This window comes from Podarcis cretensis (assembly GCF_951804945.1).
Source record: "Podarcis cretensis genome assembly, chromosome: 2".
Classification (NCBI taxonomy): Eukaryota; Metazoa; Chordata; class Lepidosauria; order Squamata; family Lacertidae; genus Podarcis; species Podarcis cretensis.
In genome coordinates, this window is record NC_137171.1 from 4,584,995 (window position 1) to 4,605,644 (window position 20,650).

The 20,650-nt window shown below is 45.8% G+C and overlaps 1 protein-coding gene across 2 annotated transcripts; it reads left to right on the forward strand.

Moving 5' to 3' along the window:
- The first annotated feature begins 1,868 nt into the window (after window positions 1-1,868).
- Window positions 1,869-20,410, forward strand: LOC307210904 (inhibin beta E chain-like). 2 transcript variants are annotated; one of them, XM_079967110.1, is made up of 3 exons: window positions 1,869-1,888; window positions 16,328-17,162; window positions 19,518-20,410. In XM_079967110.1, exons 2-3 carry the CDS (start codon window positions 16,802-16,804, stop codon window positions 20,237-20,239), a joined length of 1,083 nt encoding a protein of 360 aa, XP_079823236.1. In that variant the 5' UTR covers window positions 1,869-1,888; window positions 16,328-16,801; the 3' UTR covers window positions 20,240-20,410. The 2 variants fall into 2 exon arrangements, with proteins under 2 accessions (XP_079823236.1, XP_079823235.1); XM_079967109.1 differs by lacking the exon at window positions 1,869-1,888 and adding an exon at window positions 13,263-14,933.
- Window positions 20,411-20,650: the final 240 nt, after the last annotated feature.

Below are 20,650 nucleotides of genomic sequence, written 5' to 3' on the forward strand. Positions count from 1 at the left end.
CACAAAAATATAAACCAAAGCATTACAATTATCAATAAAAACAATTAAAAACAGGTATTTGAAGATATTCAATAGACTTCAATAGCAGCTAAAAAACCACAAACAACGTGTAACATCCAATTGTCCAGATAGGCTTGCCTAAGCAAAAAGATGTTTTCAGCAGTTACCACAAAGAGAGCAATGAATGAGCCTGACAGATGTCAATAGGAAGAAAGCTCCAAAGTGTGGGGACTGCCATACAAAAAGACAGATATCTTAGAAATGTGGCACCTATAACAGTGCCAGTTCCTCAGACTGAAGCAGTTGAAAGAGCATATACTGCAATTTCTGGAAGCCCCACACAGAGTGCATGGCGGCAGTCCTATCTTGAAGTCACCAATGCCTGGAACACTGTAGCCACGTTCTCTTGATCCAAGAATGGTAATGGGTCATTCCATGCCAAATCACCTGATTTTAATACTCAGCCATGCTCTCACGACTCATAGTTTCTTCAAAAAAATATTATGTGTAGATACCTATGAGATAAGCTCAAAATAATATTTTAATATATTTTTGGCCCAAAATTGGGTGCAGGAAATTTTTTTGAAAATTTCGATTTTTGTGAGATTTAGTCTAATGCAATTTCTGCATCAGTGTAGGAAAAAACCTCCTGTTTCGCTTATTTTTCAACCGATTGGGCTTATTTTGGTATCAAAATAAAGCTAATTGTGGTCTCTTTCAAAATAAGGTACAAAAATGGTCTTAAGTGCCACAGAAAAGGGTCACCGACCATTCAAAGTGAATTTTTGTTCTTCCCGGTAGGTTCGATAAGCCATAGCACGCAAACCACAACTAACACATTTCATATTTTTGTTTAGAATGAGCTAACCATGTACTTGTTATGTTTTAAAAATAAGGAGGGTGTTTTTTGCGGTTATAAAATAAATTGATTTTGAAGTAAAATTTTTACTCAAAAAAATTACTTTTTTTGGACATGTTTAAGGTCTCTTTGAGCCTGAAATAACTCACACATTCGTGAGAATAGTTAAAACTGTACCCTCTTATGTTACAATGTCATCTGAAGTTATTTTAAAAAGTTTTTTTTTTATTATTTAATAAAAACAAAATACATCTCAGAGCCCTTGTTCAGTTTATGGTGTAAAACACTTCTGCAATGATTTGGTCATTTTTGGTGTTGTTTTTGTTTGTTTTGTTTCTCAAAGGCCATAGCTCTCATTTATTGCCTCGGTCATCAAACTGACGATTTTGCCAACAAGAGACCCTCCTTTGCTGTGGCACTTAAGATCATTTTTATATCTTATCTTGATACAAAAATAAGCCCAATCGGTTGAAAAATAAGTGAAACAGGAGGTTTTTTCTACACTGATGCAGAAATTACATTAGGCTAAATTTTCAAAAAATTCTCTTGCACCCAATTTTGGACCAAAAAAATCTTATATTATTTTGAGCTTATCTCATAGGTATCTACACAGAAACTTTTTTTGAAGAAAATCGGAGTCGTGAGAGCACATGGCACCAGGTGATTTGGCATGGAATGGTCCTAATACCTCTTGTACCAGACAAAGCAGGGAAAAGGCACTTCAGCTGAGCCTACCTGGGCCGCCAGAGACAAAGCTGGATCCACTAGGCATGGAGCTTCTGGGCACCACGACTATGAGATCCAATGGAAGGCGAGAGGTAGGTGGCACAGGGCGCCACGGACATTTGAGACACCAAGGTCCACCTCTGCTTTTATAGAATATGAGCAGCTAAGGGCCCAGTCAAGATTGTGAATCAAGATGGCTTCATATAGAAGTAACACAATACAGAGCATTTTGACCCCTGAGGCGAACCGCAAAATGCCGCCTCCATGCCACCGCCAGGTAAGATCTACATCTGGAATGAGGGGGTGCATGAAGTGGGGGGGGGCAAACAGTTGGAATCAAAGACTATTGCAGGGTGCGGGGAAGGGGCTTGCTCTGAACCACCCTGGGCAGGTGCAGAGAGCAGGAGACCCCAAAGGCCAGCCCCCGCCATTTCTTCCTTAGGGGTGGAAGGAGACCGGCAGCACCTCCTATTTGTCGAGAGACTGCTGTAGAAGTGACATTGGAGAATGAGTTGCCAAGGAGGTGGCACATCTGGCCTCCAAGGAGCGCACACAGCCGTCGCTGCCATCATAGCAGCAGTAGTGGGTGATGCATTTCTTGGAGGCCAGATCGGCCGCCCCTGTGGATCCTGCCACTCAAGGCAGTTGCCTCACTTTGCCTCATGGGTGGGCCGGCCCTGACACATTATTCAAATCAAACCAATTACATTCATAATCAAAAACATGTTTTAACTAATAGAAAAATGGACAGATTTGATCAGAATGCCGAAACTCTATACAACTCTATATTACTTGTCCTGTTTTTGTGCATGGAGATCCCTGTTCTCAGGATCTAGTTTAACTTTTTGGGGGCCAAATGCTGCATTGGTATATGGCCAATCCTATGGGGGCCAAAGTGCAAAAATGGGCACGAGCATTTAAAAAAGAAATTTAATGACACCTTTGGGGGTCTTGGCATCACAGCAGGGGATTTGTGGCAGCCAGTGTAGGAGGGGATCATGGCAAGAGAGGATCATGATGCACAGCGGAGCTGAGGAACCTGTGGCATTTGTTGAACTCCAGCCCCCACCAGCATGGGTTTTCTGCAAGAAAGCAGCGGGAAATGTAGAAGTGTGGAGGGCTGGGAGACCAATTGTTATTCCCAACACTGCCACTGGGTGGCAATAGAGTTGCAGTCCATTGCTTCTTCAGAGTGTGTGCAAATTATCAATCAGTATCAAAACAGCAGAAAATCAAAAGAAGGGTCTAGATTATATTTTTAAAAGCAGAAGCACTATAGCAGGGGAACTGCCAATGCCCAAACAGCTATGAATCTCATATAGAGACTAGCAGGCAGTTATGCCAGAGACTAGAAAATTCTGTCTGCCATATAGGGATGAGCACTAGAACAGGGTTTGTTTTTGTTAAACTGCTAAGCAGATTTTAATTGGTGTCTAAAACTAAAGGGATTGATCTGCAGTCATAAAGAAGTACAGGCCATGGGCTCCTTGTGAATTTGCCAGTGGAAACACGGTCTAATTCAGAGCTGCCCATAGGGTGTGTTTCTGTGACCTCATCATAGAAGTGATGCTGCAATGGGCACACAATTCATCATTCTGAGAATCTCAGCTTGGTGTTCAAAAGCTTGAAACCTTCCTCAAGAACAGAAGAAGAATCTACAAGCGCAGACACATTTATGAAGAATTCAGAATTCTGCTTTTCTTGATGTAGAATTTGAGTTACCTGGGTGTAGAATGTTGACTATTTGCTTAGGGGAACGAAGTATATGAATTTCTCAGTGTTGACAGGAGCTAACCCATTTGCCGTCTCACACAGAGCCCCTTTCCTTTGTTCCTCTTAATGGCTCATCACCCAGGTTATCACCTCACCAGGAAGTTAGCCTGGCTATTCTAAGAATTAGAAGTCTTGGTTAAATTTTAACACTTGCTGGATTCAGGGATTAGAAGAGTCTTGGCATACAATTTAACACCCCAAACTCATAATACATAAATAAATTTAAAATATAATCAGGATAAAACCATTCAATCATTGGTGCTGTTCAAGTGCCTGGAAAAACAAAAATGGCTTTGGTGCCAAAAAGATGGCAAAGTTGCCACCAGGCAGGCCTCCCTGGGGAGAGCATCCCATAGATGGAGAGTTACCACAGAAAAGGCCCTTTCTCTCATCGCCACTTTGCAGACCTCCCTTGGAGATGGCATCTGGAGAAAAAACTCAGATGGTGATCTTAGAGTCCAAAGACGCCCATATGGGAAAATGTGGTCTTTTAGACCTAATCTGGTTCAATCAAATTTGTTAAAAGCCTACTCTTGCATTTCCATGTCTTTTCCAGTTTGGCTATCTCAGTTTTCAATTTTAAAAACATGCACAACAAAACCATTTCTCGCCTTTAAGACTGCAAAGATAGGATTGAGACTATAAAGGGCAATTCCTAAAGGGCATTTGCAGACTCGTAGGCTTATCCAGAATACAGTGGTGCCTCATGTTAAGAACTTAATTCGTTCTGGAGGTCAGTTCTTAACCTAAAACTGTTCTTAACCTGACGTACCACTTTAGCTAATGGGGCCTCCCACCGCCACCGTGCTGCCGCTGTGCAATTTCTGTTCTCATCCTGAAGCAAAGTTCTTAACCTGAAGTACTATTTCTGAGTTAGCGGAGTCCGTAACCTGAAGCGTCTGTAACCCGAGGTACCACTGTATATATATGTATTCAGGCACAAATGCTATGATTGATGTTGCACAGGTAAAGCCAGTCACGCCTTTCAGCTTCTCATTAGTGTGTGAGTTGGATTGGGTGCAAAGTTTGTTTTCTGGGAAATGCTCCATTGATCAGCAGCTTATGCAATGTGTACCATGACTCTCAAAATACTGTACTGACCTCTGGCCTAGATTCCCTTAGATGCTTTTTGGAATAGGGATGGAACTTTGGGAAGCCCTGCACAAAACACAACACGGTTTGGGGACACCAAACGCTGTTTGTCTGGGGTTGTAGATTCCACTATGCTCCCTCAAAGCCAGAGACATGTGTTTACTTCGTGACTGCAAACATACCAAACACCCAGAAGGCTTGCTTTGAGTGATATCCAGACATTGCATGCATCACTCTGATTTCTGAGAATCCCCAAACTGTTGTGCGTGTTTTAAACCCACCAAACAAGTTCCTAGGCCCCACAGTTCCAGGGGAAAGGTTGAAAGGGTGAAGATAGTGGGTACTTTCTGAAAACATAGGTGCTGAAGCTCGTTGGCAAAAAAATAATAATCATGCTCTCCAACCTAGAAGCTCATTCTTTGACAAAACAAAATAAAAAAATTCCTTCCAGCAGGAATTTTTTTATTTTGTTTTGACTATGGCAGACCAACACGGCTACCTATCTGTAGCTCATTCTTTGAGTTCCTGTTGTGTGGAGGCTGGCTGTGGCTACTTACTGGTGAGCAAAGACAGGGCAAAACTAGGCTTCCTTTCGTATTCAGTTCAGCATACGCATATATATACGGGCTTGCACATTTGTTTTTAAAGGGCATAAAAAGTAGGGAATGTATTATTTGAACAGAGAGTTGTGTTTTTTATTTAATGTTTTAATTGATTCCTTGCCTTTTCTTTCAGCCCCTTCCTCTGCGGAGGCCCCTGAAGTGACTTTTACTCCAGAGCACGGCTGAGCTGGAGACCAAGTGGCCTGACACAGGATCAGGCAGTTTCATGGGTGGGTGGGTGTTTTCCCCCTTCACATATTGCTAAGCAAAGGCAGCCCCACTTCTCCCCACAGCTAAGAGGTCCACATGTTAAGCAGTTCCCACAGGAAAGGTTCTCCTTGGAGCGAAGATATAAATATAATAATAATTATGGAAACTGTGAGAATGATCAGGCATATATCAGAGTGTAAGTCCTATTGAATACAGTGGGACTTACTTCTGAGTAAAAATGCTTATACGGTAACTGCAGTATAAGACTGCACAGTCTTTACCCAGTTAAGGAGGTCTGATCTCTCCACCATTTTTAATTGTTTTCTGAGATGTGGAGGGGAGGAAAAAGGAAGAGAAGAAGATATTCTATTATTCCCTTCCTTAGATTTATTTTTTTTTTTAATAATATTTATTAAAGATTTTCAAATATAACAAAAAAAAGAAAAACATCCAAATTTAAGGCCTTATTTTCAATATCATCTTTCCAGGACTTCCCCCTCCCCACCCCCTCTTGTATTCCAATTCTTTCAAATAGATTCAACAAATTCTTACCCCAAATTTCAAAAATTATTATCATTAACCCAATTTAAAAAATATTTTCCCATCCCCTAAAATCGACCTGTTCCCTTCCACGAGTTCCCCTCTTTAATATAAGATACAGATTAACATAAAAGAATTAAAAAAAGAATAAAATATAATTTAACACCCTTTGGATTCCAAATTTCCCTCCCCCCTTTCCCGGTTGCGTTCCCAATGTCCATCAAATCCACTGTCTCCTGGAGCTCCCACATCTGAACCATAATCTAAGCCATAATCCTTCACCAGTCCGCTTTGCCGTCTTTTTAGTAATCTTTACCATCTTTTAATCATCTTTAATTTCAAATGTCCAATCTTAGAAAGGGTCTATCTTCCAACTTTGTCCAATTCTTGTTTTTCTTGTTGTTCTTGATGTTCTCTCTTCTCCTCTTTTTTTTTTTCCCCCCTGCTCTCCTGCACAAATGTTCTAATTCCAAAAAGCTTGTAATTCCTCTACAGAGGCTTTGTTATTCAGGAACAAAACATTACGTCAAGTCCCTTCCATTCTTCAATAGATAAATCTATTGTCTCCTTTAGTGTGTAGACCTCTGTAGACAAAATAGTGTTCCATTTCTGCAGTTTCCCAGGAGATAAAATGTCCGATTCAAATTCCATGCCAGCGATACTTGTAATAACCCACAGCTCCTCTAGAGGGATTATAGTAACTCAGTTTCATTCCCGATCTCACCCACCAGTCAAAGTAACTTATTATTCCTTGTTTTAAACAGTTTATATCCAATTTATAACAAATGTAACCAGCAAAGTCCTCGTAACAAAGTTCTCTTTTTGTTCTTCAGTTTTGGCAGCTCCTTTGACAGCTGTCAAAACCTCTATTTCTCCTCTCCAGGCGCTCTCACAGATCGCTCCCGGGGCTTCCGGGGGGGGGGTTGTATTTTAATTCACATTCCACTCTTCTCCTCCAGCCCAGCTTATAATTTTCCATCGCGAAATTAATATCTTTATCAAAAGAAAAGGTTGCGCTCGATCTTAGTTGTCAGGTCCTTTGCTTTAGCTCCTCTACAACAGGGGGGAGGTTGACTTCCTTTTTATACCTCCCCCGCTCGCTCCGAATTTAAGAAAAAATTTATCCCCCTTTTTAATCCAAGTTCCAATTACTCACGGGTTGTTCTTTTAAGTCCAGATTTTCAATGGAAGAAGTCAGCGCTCTCCGCCAAATGGCATGCAGCTTCGCTCGGCAGGGGAAGCGGAGGACTCACAGCACCACCACCCCCCTGTCACCCGCTCCGCAGCCTTTAAAAAGGCTCCTTCGCGTGGTCGGGGGGGCGCAAACGGTGCCAGCCGAGTCACCATGCCCATGGGTTTCAGCGCCCATGGTTTTTGAGGGTCCCCGCGTCGCCGGCGCGGTAGAACCCAGCCCCTGCCGAGCAGACTCCCTCCGGAGCTCGGAGGGAGTCCACCATTCGGCGATGGCGCCAACCCGGAAGCATTCCCCTTCCTTAGATTTAACAGCAAAGCAAGCAGCTAGCAGCAACAAAACATGGGCGTTTTCAACTTTGCTTGGAAGTCCGCCTTCTCCCCTCTCCAGGATTTCCCTCACCCTGCAAATGAGATCGGGACCTGATGGTTGCCTGCAGCACCAGTAACTTACATAGTTGCAAAACCCAAGAGGGGACCCCATCTTCAGCTTCATTGGGGAAAGAGGAGGATCACTCACTTTTAGGAAGAGAGAAGGCTGGGTGTGCAAGCAAACTCCCTTCTCTTTCTTTCTCTTCATGCCACACCCACTCACACACAGAATCACAGAACCTCAAACTTGTAGGGTTGGAAGGATCCATGAGGATCATCTAGTCCAAACCCCAGCAATGCAGAATTTTTTCACCTAACATGGGGCTTTAACTCATGACCCCGAGATTAAGAGTCTTATGCTCTACCGACTGATCTGTAAAAGGATTAGACAAATTCATGGAACGTTATCAATGGCTATGCTCTTCCACAACAGTGGGAAGCAATATTCCTCTGACCAACAGCTGCTGGGAATTGCGTTCACATCCTGCTTGCAGCCTTCTCGTGAGCATCAGTTAGTCATTGAGACTAGGATGCTGGATTAGATAGGACTGATCCAGCCAGGAGGGCTCTTTTATGTTTTTAAGATGTTAAAAATTGTAACAGGATTTAGAGGAGATGGTTTCTAAAACCTGCTTAAAACTCTTCTTTCTACCCAGCCATTTTCAGAACATTGGTATCAGCTGTGTGCAAACATGCCTCTGTTCCTTGCATAATTTTGCTGGATTCATTCTGATTTTATGCAACACTGCTCAGTGAATTATTTTAATATGAAAGTCTCTATAAACATCCTAAATAAGTAATTAAATGTTGGATCCAAGCCATTTGATAGTTTTAACTAGTAAGCAGCTTTCATCCTTACAAAAATAATGGACTCATCCACTGGCAGGTTGGGAGCAGGAACCGGAGTCCAGAAGCCAGGAGTCAGGAAGCCAAGAGTCCGAGGATCAGAGAGCCAGGAATCAAGAAGTCAGGGGTCCAAGAAGCAAGGAGTCAAGGAAGGAAGCCTGTTGCTGTGGCCAAGAGCCGACCTTATATCCCTTCCCGGCTCTTGCCACCAGGTGCAGTGAGTTACCAAGCGGCCTCACCTGTGCGGCCGCACCTTGCCTCTCCAGAACAAACATAGGAAAGCCCCAGTCTTGCAAAGCCCTACTGGTCACAGGGCCTGGCTCCTGCACGCACTCCTGAGAGAGGTGGAGATAGCAACAAATTCTGTTTCTCTTCCTGATGCCTCCAACATCCCTTTCCATATAGCTGCTAATGCCAATTCTGTCACTCACACACCCCATAGTCAGACAAGTTCACCAGCCACTGTTACATCTGTTCTTGTCACATATTTAAGGCATTTTAAAAAGAATCCATATGTTATCTATAGGCATTCATGGAATCATAGAAATGTAGAGTTGGAAGGGTCCCTGAGGGTCATTTTAACTAAAGCATCATTTAAAGCCCTCTTAAACCGCTTTAAGTCCCCCAAATAATCCTAGTTTGTTTGGATACCCCCTATTCCTCTCCCAGAGGTATGATCTCCAGAGTCCTCTGGAAAGGATTGGTTGCTATGCCACTGTTCTCAGGTAGTGGGTCAACCCATTCCTGCCTATTTAAACAGACAAGAACAGCTTCCCTGAGCAGGTCACCATTTGGAGTTTCAGCATTTGCCTAGAAGTCACTAAGTTCTGGTGATTCTGCCAGGCTCTGCTTCCTCTCCCTGCATTTGTAATATAAAGGGTAGCAAGGTTGGTCTCCAATACAAGAGTATAAGAAGTGCTGGAAAAATACTGATTTTTTTAAAACCCAACCAATTATAACAGTTGTATGTGACATGTGGCATCTTAAAATATGCATTTAGTTCTGTGTGTGAGAAGGGGGGAAGAGCATCGTTCAAAAACAACTAATTGGCAAGATTAATAGAGGACAACTGGTCAGTGATCACACCACAGTGGGTGCTTCTGGGACAAAACGCTAATAATAAAAAGGTCAAAGTAAAGGGACCCCTGACCATTAGGTCCAGTCGTGGCCGACTCTGGGGTTGCGGCGCTCATCTCGCTTTATTGGCCAAGGGAGCCAGCGTACAGCTTCCGTGTCATGTGGCCAGCATGACTAAGCCGCTTCTGGAGAACCAGAGCAGCGCACAGAAACTCCTTTTACCTTCCTGCTGGAGCAGTACCTAATTATCTACTTGCACTTTGACGTGCTTTTGAACTGCTAGGATGGCAGGAGCAGGGACCGAACAACAGGAGCTCACCCCGTTGCGGGGATTTGAACCGCCAACCTTCTGATCCGCAAGCCCTAGGCTCTGTGGTTTAGACTACAGCACCACCAACATCCCAATAAAAAGGTAGTGGATCAAAATAAAAAAGCCTCCTCCCCCAAACGGCTGGCCACATGCTAAACAGTCCCGCCCTGAACTGCAGGTACGCACTGCCTCCCTGCCTCTGTCAGCCCAACTATTGGCTAGCCTGGAGCGTCAATCGGCCAGCTTGGGAGGGGAGGGAGGGCTCACTGTCTAAGCAGCTAGCAGTCACATTGCACACAAGATAAGGAAGTTTGGGTGGGTGCACAAAGGCCAACATTTACTTTTTATGACTTCAAAAATGGGACAAATGGGGGGCCAAACGGGACAGAGGAGTCTGTGCCCCCAAAACAGTACTGTCCTGTATTTTAAGGGACAGAGTACAATGTGACTTACTCCAGGGTAACCATCTACATGATATGGGATGGATGCCTGAGACCAGATGACTTTCGACTCCTGGCGGTGGGAGCAACGCTGTTCCCCATTCTCAAAGCGCCCCAGTTGGGACTGGGCTAAGGGGCACGGCGGGACCTTCACCCACCACGGATCGGGGGGGGCACCCAAAGCTGCACGGGAGCCAAGGCTGCACCCTGGATGCAGGCGAGGGGGGCCAGGCCCACCAGAGGCAGCGAACTCGCCTTGGGTAGGCAGCCAAAGGGGCTCTAGAGGACGGGAGGCCTCCAGGCCTCACCTGTCGGCCGCTGGCACTGCTCCCACCACTCCCGGCCCTTGCCCGCTCCGGCCCAAGCCCAGCTCCCAACCAGAGCCTCGCCTGGCAATGCCCCAGGTGCCCAGGTGCTCACACGGCTGGCTGGCAGGCAAGCAAGCGAGGAGCCCCAAGGGCGCCCTTGGGAGGCTTCACCAGGAACAAAAGTGCCCCCCCCCCGTAGCTCTGGCTCTGACAACGAGATCTGATATTTCCAAAATTTGTGTTCCTTGGAAACAGGAAGTTCATATAGCCCTCATAGCCAATCAGGAGAGAAAGATGAGGGCCCCATAAAGGGACCCCAAAGACAACTGAACGGTTTGGAGGAGATTCTGTTCTCCAGGCTTCCCGGGACAGCAGATGCTTCTGGTCCCTTGAGTCGGCTTGCCTGCTCTCCATTGAACTGTTCATAGCCAAGGGGCCTCCACTTCCTTTGATATTTTATGGGGTAGATTGATAATAAGGTTTCCAAGTCTAAGGCTTAGAATACGAGGCATTAGGAAATCCCATTTTGCAGTGCTCCAAATGGCAACTTTAAGAGGTACAGGACGAAATAGGCCTATGGCCTGCTGCAAATTTCACAGGCTGGAAGTGTCAATGGGGAATTTCCCGCTAAGGCTCCTGGTTGGTACCAATTATGCTCAGGACTGCAATACCTCAAGGACCGCCTATTCTTATAGGAAGAAGCGACCCTGATCCTGTGATCATCACCAGAGACCCTTCTTTGTGTGCCTCCTCCACAATAGGTGGCCTTTTCTGTGGTGACTCCTCGCTTGTGAAATGCTCTACACACACACAACTCTTGAGTATAATTTATTTGGATACAACCCATGGCCTCAAATTATTTCTGCTCTAAGGGTATTCCATCACTCTAATTCATTTGCTTCCCCGACTTCAGCTACTGTCCTAGCCAAGGGTCCACATAACCAGACACTTTCAGAGTCAGGATGTAGAATGTGACGAATAACAAGCTTGTCCCAGCGCAATAGTTCTTCCGTGCACAGTAGCTGGTGTCTCTGAGCAGGTGTAGGCACCATAGGCCACGTGCCTTGGCATCATGCCAGGGTCAGTTGCTAACTATTTACATTCCTGGCCTATTCTGGGAGCTGAGTTGCCAGCAAACTTAGTGTGCTGTGAACTTCGGCCCTGGCCCTGCAGTTGCATCATGTTGCACCAGTGTTTTTTTCCCAGACAGCCATGTTTACACGTTGCCTCTTTCTCTAGCCAAAACCAACTATCCCAAGAACTTTAATCCCATTGTGCCCCTCTACCCTACAGCCAGATACTTGAATGTCAGCAGAACTGCTCCCTGCCAAGGCCAGTTGTGGAAGCTGTGCAACGTCTCAGGTCTTGGGTTCAAATTCCTACACAACAGAAGCAGCAAGGAAGGGGAACAGGAACAGGAGGGGGGAAAGCAGACCCGGGCACTGCTTCCAAACAACGGCTGAGGGAGAGCGGGATGTCGCAAACATGGTGTTGTCCCTCTTGCCACCTACATGTGCATCTATAAAGGTGGTTTTGTTGACATAAAGGGCATGGGCACAATTCAGAAAGGCATGCCCCACAAATATTACTATGGCAAGACTGGAAGGATATACAACATTACCCAGCATGCTGTGGGCATTATTGTGAAACAAGAAGGTTAAGGGCAAGATTCTTGCCCAGAGAATTAATGTGCACATTGAGTATATCAAGCACTCTAAGAGCAGAGACAGCTTCTTGCAGTGGGTGAAAGACTATGAAAGAAAGGGGGGGAGGAAAAGGGAATTTGGTTTGAACTAAAACACCAGCCTGCTCCTCCAAGAGAAGCCCACTTTCTAAAAAAAAATGGCAAGGAGCCAGAGCTGCTGGAACTCATTTCATATGAGTTTATGACATCCAGTGGTACCTCGGGTTAAGTACTTAATTCGTTCTGGAGGTCCATTCTTAACCTGAAACTGTTCTTAACCTGAAGCACCACTTTAGCTAATGGGGCCTCCCGCTGCTGCCACGCCATCGGAGCACAATTTCTGTTCTCATCCTGAAGCAAAGTTCTTAACCTGAAGCACTGTTTCTGGGTTAGCGGAGTCTGTAACCTGAAGCGTATGTAACCCGAGGTACCACTGTACTTGTATATGAACAAAATGATATTTCATGTTGACTACCTAAAAAACAAAACAAAAACAGAAGCAGCAAGAAGGCAGAAGTAGTTACCTGATAAAAGGGAGGGGATACCTTGTTTTGGTGGCTGGTTCTGCTCTGATCAATAGCTTACAGTGAGGCTGAAAGTTATGCCCAAGTGTGTATAATAGTCTCCGTGTTAAAAAAAGTTGTACAAAGGAAAGCCGAATTTTGCACTCCACATTAATTTATTGTTCTTCTAGTTATCTCTCAGAAGGGCAACGGGAAAGCACTGAAGCCCCCTGGAAATCCCCTCTTATTCAGCTTCTGTAATTTCATTAGGATTTCCTATATCTTCACAGCAATGGTCTAGGAACTTGTGCTTTTTGTTGTTTCTGGGTCATTCCATGTCAAGTGATCCGACTTTTTTACCTTATGTCATCCAATTTTCTTAATATTTTGTACTCTTGTTGAATGAGGAAAACTAAATTTAAATCTAGAATTTTAGCATTTTATCTCAACCCATTTCTAAGTTATGAGGGCTTGAAATTTCAAAAAAGTATCAATGTTGGCCTTGTCTGACTACACAAAAACCTTAAAAGCTCAGTCCAGCATTGAGATATGTCAAAACTAAAAACACCAATCTCTTCAGAACTTCATGGGTCTTAATGTCACAAGATGGAGTTTCTTTAAAATTTAAATTTAACTCACTGCAAGAAGATCCATTTTTCCTAAATAGTGATTTTTAAAAATCACTTTTTAAATATTGTAACTTAAAATTTAAATTTAAAGCAAGTCCATATTGATTTTTTGGCTCGGGTGAAGCCTCCAGAGGAGCGCCATTGAGCTCCCAGGCTGTGTGTAAGTGTATGCAAATGTGCATTGGGGTGGTGGTGTGGGGTGCCAAAGTGGGCCCTTGACCTGGGTGAAATAAAGCCTAATTTAGCCCCTGCTATTAGCCCCATCTCAATCTGCTTCAAGTTTTTGAATATCTTCTTCACCTCTTAGGAACAGATCACCCTGGAGCCCATCCATACATGGGGCTATGTACACCCATGTCCTCTAAATATGGTATCAGATGTGGTATGAGCAGTTTTTGCCAAAGTTGGGAGTCATTTTGGGGGCACTGAACTTGTGGCTTTGTACCCAGTGGTGGTCAGGCCAAAGGATGCCAATCTAAGTCCAGCAATCTCCTCACTGTGGCCGCCCAGATTCCCTGTATTGCAAGGTGTATTCCCAGATGATCCTCAGGGACAATTCTGTTATTCTAAGTATGCAAGCATTTGCACTCCTGCTATCCTAACCCAACACACACACACACACACACACACACAGACACAGACACGGAGCGAGTGAGACAGAGAGAGAGATTTAAACTAGGCCGTTCAGTCGCCAGAGGTGAATATGCAAGAAAGTGCCTGGTTTTTTGCCTGACAGAACACCTAAGGAGCCAGATCCCTGGTTCAGGTAGCTCAGGACTGTCTTCCTCTGGATTAGCTGCCAGCAGCTCATCAGGGTTTCAGAACAGAGTTTTCGCAAGCCTTACCTGGAAAGGCTGACTGAAGTTGTGGCCTTTCACATGCGCTGAACTATGACCTTTCCCATTCAGTACCTTGTATGCTGCATGAAAAAGGCCCCCAGGTGGGTCAATCCTTGGAATATCTAGGTGAGGCTGGGAACAACTACTTGCAACCCCTTGGAAAACCATTGCCAGGCAGTTTAGAACTGGGACGAGGAACCCAAGGCTTACAACCTAATACCCACAAGAGACTGAGCCTTTCTGATGTGGGGAGGGGACTCTGCAATCTTGCAGTTCAGCAAACACTGCCCATTTGGCCTTGACCAGCTATTAGCTGCAGCTTCAAAATGATTTTTCTTACAGGTCAATGGTAGGGAAAATGTTTCCCACCCCTGGTAGAACATTGAGCTAGATGAACAATTGCCTGACTCAGGTTCACCTGCTGGTGGCGTGAGGGGGGAGGGGTAGTGATGGCCATAGTGGTGAGTTCTGCCACCTTTTCCCCCAGATAAAGGCACTGCTAAGAGCTACTGTCTCCATTCCTCTGCCCATGCACATACTTCTTCAACATGACAATGGCACCAGGGGGATGCCAGCATTAAACATGGGAGTGTGATTTATTTCACATGCTTGACTCTCATCCTTGCAATCCCAGCATATCTCATCTCAACAAAGAGAGAGAACCCATATCTTGAGCTTCCCAGCCTGGTGCAATCAACTCCCTTTTGACTTCTGCTAATTAACTTAATAGTAATTAAGTTTTATCCATTTTAATGCTGTGTAAGTATTTTGAACCATTTGGATACTGTATAAAAAATAGGGCGTAGGCTATCTAGCCAGGTTCAGTGCTTTTCATTCCCACTGAATTCAAAAGAAGTATTATGAATAATGTTTTCTCCCCTTAGAATTTATGGGGCATGGAATATAAACCATCTTGAGTCTCATTGGAGAAGGTATTGAATCAACCAATTATTTGTAATAATATGTCTCTCCCTTCTTGCCAGATTTAATAAGCCTCACCTTCTGTTGCCAGAATTTGTAGTGATGCCTTTGCAGGCAATTTAATTCACAAATAGCATTGATACTGACGTTATTTCTGGTGTTGCTGGTGGTGCAACAACGATCTCACCGCCGCAGCATGTGATGGGGTTCATTTCCTTGTCACAGTTAGGCTACTAATATGCAACACCGACCATTTGTTCCTCCAGGTGATTCTACTCTCTGGGGCAACGGAGCAGCAGGGAGTCCCTGTGACAGGGCAATAAAGGAGCAGGCAATACAGAACCCCAATTACACAGCCAGAGTTAGGTCAATGAAGTAAATTTGCACAGGTTCTTTAATTTACATTGTATATTCCAGATACGAAACGTAGCTGCAGAAAAGTGGTTACAGAAGCTGTTAGTACTGACAGCACTGCAATCCAAAGGTTTTTCTCCATCATAGAAGTTAAGATCGCAACTCCAGCGAGGGACCTTAGCACCTGAGCAAAACTTCGCTGATGTATCAAGGTGATGGAACCCTGAGCAGTGCAAATAATGTGGCACCTCACCTGCCACAGACGTCATGGCCCAGAAAGGGAAACCAGGTGATAATCACAGACACATTTCCTCACCTTTGTTAATAATCACCAGAGGATTTATCGGCAGCAGATAAGGAGTTTGTGGCTTCTGAAAGATGAGAGTTCCAGGAAGCAATCATTTCAGAAGGCTTTTAAGTAATTTATCTGCTTGCTAGCATACTGTGGTGCTGGATAGATGTGATTAGAGGTTCTACCTGTTCTTACCTGTATCTTGGGAGTTTTCTCTGTGCCCACTAACATCTTCTCAAAATTGTTGCTTTAAAGATTAAAGACTCAGAACCAGTGAAGGTGGTGAATGTCCTGTGTGTGTGTGTGTGTCTGGAGGCGGTTGGAGGATGGATAGTGGCTAACAGATTGAGGTTGAATCCTGACAAGACTGTTTTGGGGGGATGGGGTGAGCAGGTGTGGAGGAATCCCTGGTCCTGAATAGGGTAATTGTGCCCCTGAAGGACCAGGTGCGTAGCCTGGGAGTCATTTTGGTCTCACAGCTGTCCATGGAGGCACAGGTCAATTCTGTGTCCAGGGCAGCTGTTAATCAGACTGTCTTGCAGACTGTCTCACCAGAGTGATGCATGCTCTAGCTATCTCCCGCTTGGACTACTGCAATGCACATTTTCTCTGGGGTTGTTCCCACATCCCACCCCTATGCTTTGCCATTTTCTCCAGCCTTAGGCCCCTCTTCACTCTGGGGCCATGAAAAGCTCTTCCCAATGCAATCCTACCCCTGCTTTGCTTTACATCATGGCAAATTGTGTTCCCTTTCCTCAGGCACCTGCTTCCACCAAAGGGAGCCTGTAATCCCCTTTTGCTAAGCCCTTCCTCCCCAACTGGAGGAAACCTCCCTGGGGCACTAGGTGAGCCGGCCAATCAGAGAGGCGCAAAGGGCAGGGCCAGACTGGCTGAGTGACAAAAACTGAGGCACATAGCTGCCTGACACGCTGGAGCAGCCAGTCAATGAGCTGAGATCTCTTGAGTGATCAACACCTACTTCACCTCGGCACCAGCAGCAGATCCACCCAGCCCCAAGAAGCAGGGAGAGCAAGAGGAAGCAAAGGAGTTGCCAGGGGTTAGCAGTTATCCTCCTTGTACCCCGGGCAGATTGCCATTCCTTTTAGGCTAAGATGCAAGCAGCTGGTCCCAGCGCAGGCACGGTTCGTGAGTTCTAGTTACTGTCACAAGAACTACGTGGCAACAAAACCACCTCCTCTGCTGCATCTTCCTCCTACCACGCTTGGGTTCTTCATGGCTCCCACCTGCAGCCCCCAGGGCAGCTGGACTCCTCTGGCCACGCTGGCCCTACTATGGACTTCTTTGGCCTGGATCGAGGGAAAGCCTGCGTGTCCTTCCTGTAAGGTGCCGCCTCTGGAGCCCAGCGCTGAGAAAGCCTTTCTGGTCGAATTAGCCAAGCAGCAGATCCTGCAGAAACTAAACTTGAGCGAGAGGCCCAACATCACCCACCCTGTGCCACGTGGGGCAGTGGCTAATGCCCTGCGCCGCCTGCACCTGGGCAAAGCCCGGATGGACAGACTTGGGCACTTCTCCGGCTGGCAGAACCCCGAGCCTGACGAACAGGGGTACGAGATCATTAGTTTTGCAGAGACAGGTGAGTCCTCATAGCTCTTCCTGGTGCATGGCCCAGGTCTTGAATATTATGATGGAGAGAATGTAAGTCGCATGTGCCAACAGCTCCCCCCACCCCCGGCAAGTATTTGCTGCATACAAAGTGCTCTTGAGAGCAGAGACTTGTAGTTATTCATTGCACTGTAATTTCTTACCCATGGGAGATCTGGGTAGATTCCGACTGTGCTGGAAAATATCAGCTGCAGGGGGAGAAGGGCAATGTGGGTGGAGGAACTAGTGGTGGTGGTGAGAGTGGGCAGGTTGCTAAATTTCTCATTAATCCAGTTTTCTGTGGCATATCTCAGGCTGCAGACAGATTCTTTTTCTGAGTGAGAGAGAGAGATGAGTGAAGAGGGTATTAGTAGAAGTGGTGTTGCCAGCAGTGTGCATTTCCATGCCATTATCACTTCTTAAAAAACCTGCAAAACTTGTTCCACCAGCAGTTATAATGTGGCAAAAGAAATGAGTCTGTGTGCCACAGACAGTGATGCTGACGCCTCTATCATACTACCTTCTCTCTTAAAGATGACCTCCTGCCACCATCTGCCCTCTCTGCTTAATGTGCAATATAGGATGGGGTCACTGGAAGTAGCTAGTAAGCAGGATGAAGCTAGTGTAGCATTGCTACCCTTTTTATACCTTTAACAGCTGTGTGACAGGAAAAATATAACAGTGGGGGAAAGCTTCATCTGTTGATTTTTGCCTGTTATTTACTATTCTTCCAAATGGTGGCAGTTGGAAGAATATCCCACATCACTGTGTTGCTTTCTTGCTTGATGCCTAATTTAATTAACAACTGGATCAGGCCAATGGCCCGTCTAGTCCAGCAACCTGTTCTCACATGGGCCAACAAGGTGTCCCTGTCGGAAGCCCCCAAGCAAGCAGAACCTGTGTGCAACAGCACTGTCCCCACTTGTGGTTCCCAGCAAATGGGTATTCAGACCCATACACCTCTGGCAGTGAAGGGAGAACACAGCTGTCACACACACACCCATTTCTCTGACCTCGTTCTTTCTGTGTGCTCCTGAGAACTTAGGGAAAAGGGCTCTTGAGCTGCTTCCTGTTCATCTCAGTGAGGTGCACTCAGAAGAATGTCTAGATCAGGGGACTGCAGCTCCCATAATCTCTGGACCATTGGCCATTTGGTTGGGGGCACTGATGGGAGTTGTAGGCAATATCTGGAGGATTCCAGGTTCCCTACTCCCCCCCATCGGGCAAGGAGTGACTGGTCATATTGTGGTATTAGTGATAAGCACTCAGAATTTTCATGGATTTATTTAGATATTTGTATAATTTCTTGCTGTTTCTACTATGAAATGACCTTTGTGACCATTGCATGGCAGAAATCCACCTGGACTTAGTGTTGCAGGCTCAACATCTGTTTGGCTGCAAATAAAAAATATTTACCAGAAAAACCCATCCATATTTGGCTGGTAGGCCACCCCATGCTGAGTGAGACTAAGCAATCAAGCTTCTTGGCATATTGTTCTAAGGTTGTTGGGTCAAGTGGTTAAAAAAAATAACCCAGGCTATCCCACCAAAAGGGGGCAGTGATGTTGCTCATAAGGAAAGTGGAGGAAATGGCTTTTTATAAGAGAGTTCTAGTGGGGGTGGAAGAACAGCTGGTGAGAACCAGTGTGGGGTAGTAGGTAGGTTTTCATTTCAGCAGTCTCCTCCTTTAGTTTTTAATTATTTTGTTCTTTATTTATTTGGGATTGTTTGCCTGCTTCAGCAGAACCTGTCTTCCCACATGTTTTGTACAGGGCTTGACTTTTTTGGCAGCCAATGAACAACAACAATCTATTAGAAAGACCATTATTACTTAGTTTAGAGCCATGCTCTAGTAAGAAGAGCACCCTTCGGTGAATCATGTTATTCACCATTAGGGTCAGGCATTATTTCCCCAGGTGTTAAAGACTGTGAAAGGGGAATAGAGTACACACTATGCACACTAGTCCCAGCCCCTGCATCCCTGCCTCTGTTGGTTCCATCAGCATGATCAGGGTTCCCCCATCACTAGGAGGATTCTCCATGCTTGAGAATCAGAGAATCAGAGGCTGCAGCTGGCCAGGATGGGGATATTGGGGATGCCTTGTGGGCTTCTGCTGCTCCCTCTACACGTTCACAGGTGCACTTACCCTCAGCCTATCTACCTCATGGGGTTCCTCAGAGGCATAATTCAAATGTAGAAAATAGATGTGAAGTGAGGGCAAGGCAACTCTTGGACATATTTTTGACCCTAATCAAAGGACTCTGGTTCAGGCCTGGTGGTAACTTTTCTGGGGCAGGTCAGGATTAGCATTCCTGATTTTCATCTTGATTGTCTTCCCCTCTACAGAGCCCTCCGGGGTCCTACAGTTCCAGCTGACACATCCGAAAGGCCAAGACATGCACATCCTCCAGGCTGAGCTGTGGCTGTACCTCAAGGCTCACCAAAACATCACCCTGCAGGTCTACCTGGCAGGGCAGCAGCGAGTGGCCCTTGGGGAGCGGCAGCAGCTGGAGAGCAAAGGCAGCAGCTGGCACACCTTCTCCCTCATGCCAGATCTGCAGAGCTTCCTTGAGCGTGAGGAGACGGCACTGCGCCTGGAGCTGCAGTGTAAAGGCTGCCACCCCACCATTGACTCTTTGCTGACTGCCACCGGCAGCTCCCAACAACCCTTCTTGATGGTCAAGGCCAAGATACGGGAGCCCGGCCACCGGGTAGCTAAGCGCAGCCTGAGCTGTGACCAGAACTCTGACCTGTGCTGCAGAAAAGACTATTACGTAGACTTTCGGGACATTGGTTGGAATGACTGGATCTTTAAGCCAGAAGGTTATCAGATAAACTATTGCATGGGTGAGTGCCCCATGCACCTGGCTGGCTCACCTGGGGTAGCAGCCTCCTTCCACACAACTGTCTTCAACTTGGTCAAAGCCAACAACATCCAGACTGCTGGCCGTTCTTGCTGTGTCCCCACACAGCGACGGTCCCTTTCTCTGCTCTACTTTGATCCCAATAGCAACCTCATAAAGACAGACATTCCTGACATGGTTGTTGATGCTTGCGGTTGCAGCTAAGAGCAGGATTCTAGCCACAGGGAAAGCTGAGAGGGGCAGAACAGAAGATGTAAGACTTTTCCCACTACTCCTATTCATGGGTGTAGCCAGGATTTTTGTTAGGGGGGCAGAACTTTGTTAGGGGAGCAGAACTGGCATGATTGGTCAGTTAGTTAAGTATTTCTATTGTTTTACTTGATCTAGGGGGGGAAGCTTTCCCCTGCCCCCCCCCCATGTCCCCCTGTCCATGCTCCTATTGTACTATTGTACTCAGGTTCCACTCTGGAAGTGGCAACTCGATAGCCCCTCTGATCTCTGCTTTTCCCACCACCACCAGACACACACAGCAGATTCACTTGTACCTCTTCCCCAACCCCTAGCTATGGCCCGATGGGATTAGTCCAAATGCCCGCTGGGGGAAAGCCAGCATAA

Coding starts and splice junctions, on each gene's coding strand:
- LOC307210904 (XM_079967110.1), top strand. CDS start 16,802: ATGGCTCCCACCTGCAGCCCCCAGGGCAGCTGGACTCCTCTGGCCACG. Junction 17,163..19,517: donor CATTAGTTTTGCAGAGACAG/GTGAGTCCTCAT, acceptor TCCCCTCTACAG/AGCCCTCCGGGGTCCTACAG.